This window comes from Oncorhynchus nerka, linkage group LG20, assembly GCF_034236695.1.
Source record: "Oncorhynchus nerka isolate Pitt River linkage group LG20, Oner_Uvic_2.0, whole genome shotgun sequence".
Lineage (NCBI taxonomy): Eukaryota > Metazoa > Chordata > Actinopteri > Salmoniformes > Salmonidae > Oncorhynchus > Oncorhynchus nerka.
Window position 1 is genome coordinate 3,282,697 of NC_088415.1, and position 12,500 is coordinate 3,295,196.

The following is a 12,500-nucleotide window of genomic DNA, read 5'->3' on the forward strand; positions in this document are numbered from 1 at the left end:
GCATATCAACTGTCTTTAGCATCAACAACATGTTGGCTAGCATATCAACTGTCTTTAGCATCAACAACAAGTTGGCTAGCATATCAACTGTCTTTAGCATCAATCAACAAGTTGGCTAGCATATCAACTGTCTTTAGCATCAACAACAAGTTGGCTAGCATATCAACTGTCTTTCAGCATCAACTGTCTTTAGCATCAAGTTGGCTAGCTTTATCATCAACTGTCTTTAGCATCAACAACAAGCTGGCTAGCATATCAACTGTCTTTAGCATCAACAACAAGTTGGCTAGCATATCAACTGTCTTTAGCATCAACAACAAGCTGGCTAGCATATCAACTGTCTTTAGCATCAACAACAAGTTGGCTAGCATATCAACTGTCTTTAGCATCAACAACAAGTTGGCTAGCATATCAACTGTCTTTAGCATCAACAACAAGTTGGCTAGCATATCAACTGTCTTTAGCATCAACAACAAGTTGGCTAGCATATCAACTGTCTTTAGCATCAACAACAAGTTGGCCAGCATATCAACTGTCTTTAGCATCAACAACAAGTTGGCTATCAACTGTCTTTAGCATCAACAACAAGTTGGCTAGCATATCAACTGTCTTTAGCATCAACAACAAGTTGGCTAGCATATCAACTGTCTTTAGCATCAACAACAAGTTGGCTAGCATATCAACTGTCTTTAGCATCAACAACAAGTTGGCTAGCATATCAACTGTCTTTAGCATCAACAACAAGTTGGCCAGCATATCAACTGTCTTTAGCATCAACAACAAGTTGGCTAGCATATCAACTGTCTTTAGCATCAACAACAAGTTGGCTAGCATATCAACTGTCTTTAGCATCAACAACAAGTTGGCAACTAGCATATCAACTGTCTTTAGCATCAACAACAAGTTGGCTAGCATATCAACTGTCTTTAGCATCAACAACAAGCTGACTAGCATATCAACTGTCTTTAGCATCAACAACAAGTTGGCTAGCATATCAACTGTCTTTAGCATCAACAACAAGTTGGCTAGCATATCAACTGTCTTTAGCATCAACAACAAGTTGGCCAGCATATCAACTGTCTTTAGCATCAACAACAAGTTGGCTAGCATATCAACTGTCTTTAGCATCAGCAAATTAACCATTCATTAATAATAAATAGCTACGTAAAATGCAGTTCATGAGTAAACATACTGTTACAATCTTCATTACAGCAACAACCATTTATGCAAACACTGTTTATCTCTTTTAATATTAATTACAACAACATTTTTTTGCTAGATTTAGCTTTTTGGAGAATTTTCTGTTGACATTCAAGTGGTCTGGAAATGTAAACTAATGGAAATACTCTGATAACTTTCCCAGAATTCCCTGTTATTCCAGAAAAACCTGGTTGAAAGATTCCAGGAATCAGGAGGGAATGAGCAGGACTTCTGGAATCCCCAAACCAATCATTTTTTGGGAAAGTTACCAGAATTTTGCAACTTTAGGAAAGATTCTACCTGCACCTCTGTACACAAACAGCACGCATACAGACTCAAGAGGCAAATATACACCAATAACATGATTCATATATAAAGACAGAAGTCTCAGAAGTGTCTTAGATGACTGTAACAATACTTATATACTTTTACATATCTTTATATAGCATGTCTATATATACAGAGTAACACCACCATAAAAATAGAATGAATATAATGAAGTATATTTCTATACACATCACGTCGTATATAATTACATATTTTAATTTTGCTGCACTTTTGTTTTTCCTTTTTTAAGTAAAATCTTACTTTTAAGACTGTGCTGCTCCAAAACACATTGTGTAATACAAAATATTGTTGCTTCTTTTTTTCCTTTTCTTTACAGGATGACAAAGCCAAAAATCTGTATATGCGGAAACCTCAGGCAGCATCATCATCTCAATGATTATTTCATCGGTGACAATGAATAAAGGCTTCAAGCAAGCAAGTCTCTGTTACTGATGTGTTGCCCGTTCCTACACCTGCAAGGTGATAGAAAACAAAACAGTAAAGCACCATCAATGACTAACACGCTCTATCCAGGATGGTGGATAGCATTTATAACAGACTTTGTATCTAAGGCCATGGACTAGGATAAGTTGTTCCTCACCAACAAAATAAAACAGAAATACACAAAGAAACCTCCACTTACAGTAATTACTTACAGCATAGAAAAAGACCAAAATAAAACATCTGTACAACAATAGGAAAAAAATGACAACAACATCATTAATCAACCAATCAGAGTGGAGAGAAACGTGCGCAAAAACAAAACACTGGCGACTTTTCCGGGAAATCGTCCTTGAAGCACACAGACCTAAAGTCACAGACCTAAACTCTAAGCTTTAATTGGCCCCAAAAATGATCAATCAACTAAAATATGACAAAATGACATCCATGTTTACCAAAGACATAGAGAAGTAGAGCCCCTTAGTCCCGAGTAGAAAGTATGTTAGAATACATGACCCTGCTGTTCGCTCCGGCACAGATCCGGGTCAGACACCAACCAGGCCATTCGCACATTGCCCCTGCCACGGGCTACCTCTGGCCCCCAGGCTCTGCCCCTGCCCCGGGCTACCTCTGGCCCCCAGGCTCTGCCCCTGCCCCGGGCTACCTCTGGCCCCCAGGCTCTGCCCCTGCCCTGGCCCGTCCCCGTTCGGCCCCAGCCCAGGGGGCCGACGCGCTGCTAGAGGGTAGTGATCTGCGTGAGCTCTGTGTTGGAGTTCCCTGTCCCTTGGTGGTGATTGTTCTGGGGCTCCTGGCAGACCAGAGGCAGCTCCACGCCTAGTCATGCGGGGTTTGTATTCCCGTCCGCCGTTTTGCAGTTGTAGGCAACTTCCCGGGCGATGCTCCTCATCCGACCAGACTGCTGCCGGCTGTCCAGGCGGAACGGACCAGGGTGGCAGAACTCCCTGAAGCACCTCTTGAAGTTCTCGTCCAGGAAGGCGTAGAGGACTGGGTTGAGACTGCTGTTGACGTAGCCCAGCGCGATACAGAAGTGCATCAGGGCCATGGTGAGGAGGCTCCCCAGGTTGAAGCCTAACAACTGGGCCAGAGCCATGATCTGGATGGGGGTCCAGCAGACCACGAAGGCTGCCACTACGACCAGGACCATGCGAGTGATGCGGCGAAGGTTACGGTCCTTCTCCTTGGAGCCGGACAGGATCCGGACGCTGCGAAGGCGATTGACCATCAGGCTGTAGCAGACACTGATGATGGTAACCGGGATGAGGAAGGAAAAGAGGAAGACGCAGGTGCCGAACACCGGGTCCCAGTAGCTACGGGGGTCTGGGAGGACTATGTTACACTCTATACCTAGGAGAGAGACAGGAGATGTGGTTAGGGTTAGAAACAGGACATAGGGGTTAAAGTTAAGGTTGGACATAGAGTCCCATTAGCTACGAGGGTCTGGGAGGACTACAATACACTCTAAACCTGGGAGGGAGACAGGACAGAGGGTTAATGTGAGGGTTAGGACATGAGGGTTAGGACATGAGGGTTAATGTGAGGGTTAGGACATGAGGTTTAGGACATGAGGGTTAATGTAAGGGTTAGGACATGAGGGTTAGGTCATGAGGGTTAGGACATGAGGGTTAGGACATGAGGGTTAGGACATGAGGGTTAGGTCATGAGGGTTAGGACATGAGGGTTAGGACATGAGGGTTAGGACATGAGGGTTAGGACATGAGGGTTAGGACATGAGGGTTAATGTGAGGGTTAGGACATGAGGGTTAGGACATGAGGGTTAATGTAAGGGTTAGGACATGAGGGTCAGGACATGAGGGTTAGGGCAGGAGGATTAGGGCAGGAGGGTTAGGACATGAGGGTTAGGACATGAGGGTTAGGACATGAGGGTTAATGTAAGGGTTATGACATGAGGGTTAGGACAGGAGGGTTAAGACATGAGGGTTAGGACATGACGTTTAGGACATGAGGGTTAAGACATGAGGGTTAGGACATGAGGGTTAGGGCAGGAGGGTTAGGACATGAGGGTTAGGACATGAGGGTTAGGACATGAGGGTTAATGTAAGGGTTAGGACATGAGGGTTAGGATATGAGGGTTAGGACATGTGATTTAGGACATGAGAGTTAATGTAAGGGTTAGGACATGAGGGTTAGGCCATGTGATTTAGGACATGAGGGTTAGGACATGAGGGTTAGGACAGAGGGTTAGGACATGAGGATTAGGACATGAGGGTTAGGACATGAGGGTTAGGACATGAGGGTTAATGAGGGTTAATGGGTTAGGACATGAGGGTTAGGATATGAGGGTTAGGACATGAGGGTTAGGACATGAGGGTTAATGTAAGGGTTAGGACATGAGGGTTAGGACATGAGGGTTAATGTAAGGGTTAGGACATGAGGGTTAGGATATGAGGGTTAGGACATGTGATTTAGGACATGAGAGTTAATGTAAGGGTTAGGACATGAGGGTTAGGCCATGTGATTTAGGACATGAGGGTTAGGACATGAGGGTTAGGACAGAGGGTTAGGACATGAGGATTAGGACATGAGGGTTAGGACATGAGGGTTAGGACATGAGGGTTAGGACATGAGGGTTAATGTAAGGGTTAGGACATGAGGGTTAGGACATGAGGGTTAGGACATGAGGGTTAGGACATGAGGGTTAGGACATGAGGGTTAGGACATGAGGGTTAATGTAAGGGTTAGGACATGAGGGTTAGGACATGAGGGTTAGGACATGAGGGTTAGGACATGTGAGTTAATGTAAGGGTTAGGACATGAGGGTTAGGCCATGTGATTTAGGACATGAGGGTTAGGACATGAGTGTCTGGACTGGAACGAATTGGAACGAATTGCAAAAATCCCTGAAGTTGGAGACTTATATCTCCCTCACTAACTTTAAGCATCAGCTGTTAGAGCAGCTTACCAATCACTGTACCTGTACACAGCCCATCTGTAAATAGCCCATCCAACCAACTACCTACCTCATCCCCATATTTGTTTTGGTTTTTCTGATCTTTTACACACCAGTATTTCTACTTGCACATCATCATCTGCACATCTATCACACCAGTGTTAATTGCTAAATTGTAATTACTTCGCAACTATTGCCTATTTATTGCCTTACCTCCTACCTCATTTGCACATGCTGTTGTCTCTTGTTCTTTGATACCATGTCTTTGTTTTGACTGTCACGTCTATATGCTAATATGAATCCAAATTCGCTAGCTAGCTAACCAACAACTGTAACGATGTATTTGAGAGACAAGAAGTGCTCATTGTGCAAATGCATTTATGTTTTTAATAAACATTTTGGAGACGAAATATAGTTCAAATGTTGTCGCCAATCTAAGCCATCCCCATCAGTTTTGCCCCGGCGGTTTTGTTGCTCAACAACCCTCATGTCTATAGGACAGAGGGTTTATTATAGGAATGAGAGGACAGAATAATCCAATCCAACAAATCCAACAAATCTCTTTGAAAACACAGGTCCCGTAGGCATATGGACACTTAAACAATATATTCTTCACTGGATTAACTTTCATTCACAAAACGATTCAACATAGAAATAAATTCCATCGCACAAATCCAAAATGGAGTCATTCTGTTTTTTTTTACCCCTCTCCCTCGAGGTATAATCTCTTTAATCTCTGACATTTGCTCGGACATTTCCACAGCCTGCCTTTCAAAAACTGCCTCTCTAAAACCCGAGCAGCTGGGAAAACTCAGACAGATCCTATAGCTCTTTAATTACAAAAGCTAAATTCAGTTCAGTGGAATTGTTTTTAACAAACCCTGGCAACTGAAGGGAGCAATGCTGAACTTCAAAAGAGAATTTCTAAAAAAGAAACACTTCACATCATTGATGTTTAGAAGAAGCCTCTTTCTTTCTCTTTGGTGTGATTATGACCCCCCCCCCTTTCAACCCCCCCCCCCCTTTCAAAAAACCCTATCTAGCCTGCTTTCCAAACGGAACAAGTCTAACACCTTTAACCCGTGTTCCAACTCTGTAAGGATGGGAGCTCATCTGAACCTGAACGTCTTTTCAAAAAACTATCTAGTCTGCTTTCCAAACGGAACAGGATTATGCCACTTGGGACCAATCCAAGTGTCTCTCCTGACAACTGTCTCTGATGATCACATAGGGAAACTACAGTACTTCACTAATCAGACCCAATACATCTCCCTCAATGGCCACACCTCAGACTCAGTACAGTGGCAAGCCTGTTTGTTTGTCTCTAAAAACCTCCTTACTTGCTTCAGTGAAATGCTAATTTACAAGCCCTTAAACCAACTATGCAATTTTAAGAAAGTAAGAGATAAGAATAACAAATAATTAAAGAGTAGCAGTAAAATAACAATAGCCGGGGGTACAGAGTCAACGTGCAGGGGCACCGGTGTCGAGGTAATTGAGGTAATATGTACATGTAGGTAGAGTTATTAAAGTGACTATGCATAGATACTAACAGAGAGTAGCAGCAGTGTAGAAGCGGGGGGTGGCAATGCAAAAAATATGTGTAGCCATATTCTATTAGAGGTTCTGGTGTCTTATGTCTTGGGGGTAGAAGCTGTTTAGAAGCCTTTTGGACCCGGACTTGGCGCTCCGTACGCTTGGACGCGTGGTAGCAGAGAGAACAGTCTATGACTTGGGTGACTGGGGTCTTTGACAATTTTTAGGGCCTTTCCTCTGACACTGCCTTGTACAGCGGTCCAGGATGGCAGGAAGCTTGGCCCCGGTTATGTACTGGGCCGTTTGCACTAGCCTCTGTAGAAGGTGTGCTTCTACACCTGCATTGCTTGCTGTTTGGGGTTTTAGGCTGGGTTTCTGTACAGCACTTTGAGATATCAGCTGATGTACGAAGGGCTATATAAATACATTTGATTTGATTTGATTTGTAGTGCCTTACGGTCGGAGGGCGAGCAGTAGCCATACCAGGCAGTGATGCAACCCGTCAGGATGCTCTCGATGGTGCAGCTGTAGAAACTTTTGAGGATCTGAGGACCCATGGGTTTTGTTCACGACTGTCTCGGTGTGCTTGGACAAGTTAGTTTGTTGGTGATGTAGACATCAAGGACCTTGAAGCTATCAACCTGCTCCACTTACAGCCCCATCGATGAGAATGGGGGGCATGCTCGGTCCTCCTTTTCCTGTAGTCCACAATCATCTCCTTTGTCTTGATGACCTCTTCCCTGTAGGCTGTCTCACATGTAGGCTGTCGGTGATCAGGCCTACCAATGTTTTATCATCGGCAAACTTAATGATGGTGTTGGAGTCGTGCCTGGCCGCACAGCCATGAGTGAACAGGGTGACAGAGCTAGAGTGGTGTTTGTCAGACCATGAGACATCACTTTCACTACACTATATCTGACTGGGTAAATAACTCCTCTATATCTGACTGGGTTAATAACTCCTCTATATCTGACTGGGTTAATAACCCCTCTATATCTGACTGGGTTAATAACTCCTCTATATCTGACTGGGTTAATAACTCCTCTATATCTGACTGGGTTAATAACTCCTCTATATCTGACTGGGTTAATAACCCCTCTTACTGGGTTAATAACTCCTCTATATCTGACTGGGTTAATAATTCCTCTATATCTGACTGGGTAAATAACTCCTCTATATCTGACTGGGTTAATAACTCCTCTATATCTGACTGGGTAAATAACCCCTCTATATCTGACTGGGTTAATAACGCCTCTATATCTGACTGGGTTAATAACCCCTCTATATCTGACTGGGTAAATAACCCTTCTATATCTGACTGGGTAAATAAGTCCTCTATATCTGACTCAGTTAATAACTCCTCTATATCTGATTGGGTTAATAACTCCTCTATATCTGACTGGGTAAATAACTCCTCTATATCTGACTGGGTTAATAACTCCTCTATATCTGACTGGGAAAATAACCCCTCTGACTGGGTTAATAACTCCTCTATATCTGACTGGGTTAATAACTCCTCTATATCTGACTGGGTTAATAACTCCTCTATATCTGACTGTGTAAATAACCCCTCTATATCTGACTGGGTAAATAACCCCTCTATATCTGACTGGGTAAATAACTCCTCTATATCTGACTGGGTTAATAACTCCTCTATATCTGACTGGGTAAATAACCCCTCTGACTGGGTTAATAACTCCTCTATATCTGACTGGGTTAATAACTCCTCTATATCTGACTGGGTTAATAACTCCTCTATATCTGACTGGGTAAATAACTCCTCTGACTGGGTTAATAACTCCTCTATATCTGACTGGGTTAATAACTCCTCTATATCTGACTGGGTAAATAACTCCTCTATATCTGACTGGGATAATAACTCCTCTATATCTGACTGGGAAAATAACCCCTCTGACTGGGTTAATAACTCCTCTATATCTGACTGGGTTAATAACTCCTCTATATCTGACTGTGTAAATAACCCCTCTATATCTGACTGGGTAAATAACCCCTCTATATCTGACTGGGTAAATAACTCCTCTATATCTGACTGGGTTAATAACTCCTCTATATCTGACTGGGTAAATAACCCCTCTGACTGGGTTAATAACTCCTCTATATCTGACTGGGTTAATAACTCCTCTATATCTGACTGGGTTAATAACTCCTCTATATCTGACTGGGTTAATAACTCCTTTATATCTGACTGGGTAAATAACCCCTCTGACTGGGTTAATAACTCCTCTATATCTGACTGGGTTAATAACTCCTCTATATCTGACTGGGTTAATAACACCTCTATATCTCTGCTCTCTATATCTGACTGGGTTAATAACTCCTCTATATCTGACTGGGTTAATAACTCCTCTATATCTGACTGGGTTAATAACTCCTCTATATCTGACTGTGTAAATAACCCCTCTATATCTGACTGGGTAAATAACCCCTCTATATCTGACTGGGTAAATAACCCCTCTATATCTGACTGGGTAAATAACCCCTCTATATCTGACTGGGTTAATAACTCCTCTATATCTGACTGGGTTAATAACACCTCTATATCTGACTGGGTTAATAACTCCTCTATATCTGACTGGGTTAATAACTCCTCTATATCTGACTGGGTTAATAACTCCTCTATATCTGACTGGGTTAATAACTCCTCTATATCTGACTGGGTGAATAACTCCTCTATATCTGACTGGGTAAATAACCCCTCTATATCTGACTGGGTTAATAACTCCTCTATATCTGACTGGGTAAATAACCCCTCTATATCTGACTGGGTTAATAACGCCTCTATATCTGACTGGGTAAATAACCCCTTCTATATCTGACTGGGTTAATAACACCTCTATATCTGACTGGGTTAATAACCCCTCTATATCTGACTGGGTAAATAACCCTTCTATATCTGACTGGGTAAATAACTCCTCTATATCTGACTGGGTTAATAACTCCTCTATATCTGACTGGGTAAATAACTCCTCTATATCTGACTGGGTTAATAACTCCTCTATATCTGACTGGGAAAATAACCCCTCTGACTGGGTTAATAACTCCTCTATATCTGGCTGGGTTAATAACTCCTCTATATCTGACTGGGTTAATAACTCCTCTATATCTGACTGGGTTAATAACTCCTCTATATCTGACTGGGTTAATAACTCCTCTATATCTGACTGGGTTAATAACCCCTCTGACTGGGTTAATAACTCCTCTATATCTGACTGGGTTAATAACTTCTCTATATCTGACTGGGTTAATAACTTCTCTATATCTGACTGGGAAAATAACCCCTCTGACTGGGTTAATAACTCCTCTATATCTGACTGGGTTAATAACTCCTCTATATCTGACTGGGTTAATAACTCCTCTATATCTGACTGGGTTAATAACTCCTTTATATCTGACTGGGTAAATAACCCCTCTGACTGGGTTAATAGCTCCTCTATATCTGACTGGGTTAATAACTCCTCTATATCTGACTGGGTTAATAACACCTCTATATCTGACTGGGTTAATAACTCCTCTATATCTGACTGGGTTAATAACTCCTCTATATCTGACTGGGTTAATAACTCCTCTATATCTGACTGTGTAAATAACCCCTCTATATCTGACTGGGTAAATAACCCCTCTATATCTGACTGGGTAAATAACCCCTCTATATCTGACTGGGTAAATAACCCCTCTGACTGGGTTAATAACTCCTCTATATCTGACTGGGTTAATAACACCTCTATATCTGACTGGGTTAATAACTCCTCTATATCTGACTGGGTTAATAACTCCTCTATATCTGACTGGGTTAATAACCCCTCTATATCTGACTGGGTTAATAACTCCTCTATATCTGACTGGGTAAATAACCCCTCTATATCTGACTGGGTTAATAACGCCTCTATATCTGACTGGGTAAATAACCCCTCTATATCTGACTGGGTTAATAACGCCTCTATATCTGACTGGGTTAATAACCCCTCTATATCTGACTGGGTAAATAACCCTTCTATATCTGACTGGGTAAATAACTCCTCTATATCTGACTGGGTTAATAACTCCTCTATATCTGACTGGGTAAATAACTCCTCTATATCTGACTGGGTTAATAACTCCTCTATATCTGACTGGGAAAATAACCCCTCTGACTGGGTTAATAACTCCTCTATATCTGGCTGGGTTAATAACTCCTCTATATCTGACTGGGTTAACAACTCCTCTATATCTGACTGGGTTAATAACTCCTCTATATCTGACTGGGTTAATAACTCCTCTATATCTGACTGGGTTAATAACCCCTCTGACTGGGTTAATAACTCCTCTATATCTGACTGGGATAATAACTTCTCTATATCTGACTGGGTTAATAACTTCTCTATATCTGACTGGGTTAATAACTCCTCTGTATCTGACTGGGTGAATAACCCCTCTGACTGGGTTAATACCTCCTCTATATCTGACTGGGTTAATAACTCCTCTATATCTGACTGGGTAAATAACTCCTCTGACTGGGTTAATAACTCCTCTGACTGGGTTAATACCTCCTCTATATCTGACTGGGTTAATAACTCCTCTATATCTGACTGGGTTAATAACTCCTCTATATCTGACTGGGTTAATAACTCCTCTGACTGGGTTAATAACTCCTCTATATCTGACTGGGTTAATAACTCCTCTATATCTGACTGGGTTAATAACTCCTCTGACTAGGTTAATAACACCTCTATATCTGACTGGGTTAATAACTCCTCTGACTGGGTTAATAACTCCTCTATATCTGACTGGGTTAATAACTCCTCTATATCTGACTGGGTAAATAACTCCTCTATATCTGACTGGGTTAATAACTCCTCTATATCTGACTGGGTTAATAACTTCTCTATATCTGACTGGGTTAATAACTCCTCTATATCTGACTGGGTTAATAACCCCTCTATATCTGACTGGGTTAATAACTCCTCTATATCTGACTGGGTGAATAACTCCTCTATATCTGACTGGGTAAATAACCCCTCTATATCTGACTGGGTTAATAACCCCTCTGACTGGGTAAATAACTCCTCTATATCTGACTGGGTTAATAATTCCTCTATATCTGACTGGGTTAATAACCCCTCTGACTGGGTAAATAACTCCTCTATATCTGACTGGGTTAATAACTCCTCTATATCTGACTGGGTTAATAACTCCTCTGTATCTGACTGGGTTAATAACTCCTCTATATCTGACTGGGTTAATAACCCCTCTATATCTGACTGGGTAAATACTGTGTGTAGGCTGAAATAGGAATTTACATGATCAAATAATTCTTATATATTATAATATTTTTCTTACATACTGTATGTTTGTCATATTTCTGCTGTTGGGAAGAGAATAGGATGTTATGCAGTAAAATGTGTTGGTAGGACCAGGCTGTGTATGTTTGTTCACATTTGAGTCTGTGATTTATGTTTACTAAAGGTTAATGAGGTGATTAAAAAGTGATGTGACTAAAATGAAAGGGAATTTAGTTGACTAAAATGACAGGGAATTTAGTTGACTATAATGACAGGGAATTTAGTTGACTATAATGACAGGGAATTTTGTTGACTATAATGACAGGGAATTTAGTTGACTAAAATGACAGGGAATTTAGTTGACTATAATGACAGGGAATTTAGTTGACTAAAATGACAGGGAATTTAGTTGACTAAAATGAAAGGGAATTTAGTTGACTAAAATGACAGGGAATTTAGTTGACTATAATGACAGGGAATTTAGTTGACTATAATGACAGGGAATTTAGTTGACTAAAATGACAGGGAATTTATTTGACTAAAATGACAGGGAATTTAGTTGACTAAAATGAAAGGGAATTTAGTTGACCATAATGACAGGGAATTTAGTTGACTATAATGACAGGGAATTTAGTTGACTATAATGACAGGGAATTTAGTTGACTAAAATGACAGGGAATTTAGTTGACAATAATGACAGGGAATTTAGTTGACTATAATGACAGGGAATTTAGTTGACTAAAATGACAGGGAATTTATTTGACTAAAATGACAGGGAATTTAGTTGA

The 12,500-nt window shown here is 41.3% G+C and overlaps 1 protein-coding gene across 1 annotated transcript in view; it reads right to left on the bottom strand.

The window, feature by feature from the left end:
* Positions 1-1,759: 1,759 nt before the first annotated feature.
* The window catches only part of oprl1 (opiate receptor-like 1), an 84,192-nt gene continuing 73,451 nt past the window's right edge, over positions 1,760-12,500 (bottom strand). The window contains exon 4 of the mRNA XM_065005128.1: positions 1,760-3,333. Within this exon, the coding sequence (XP_064861200.1) occupies positions 2,807-3,333 (527 nt within the window). The 3' untranslated portion in view covers positions 1,760-2,806. The remainder of the gene's footprint in view (positions 3,334-12,500) is intronic.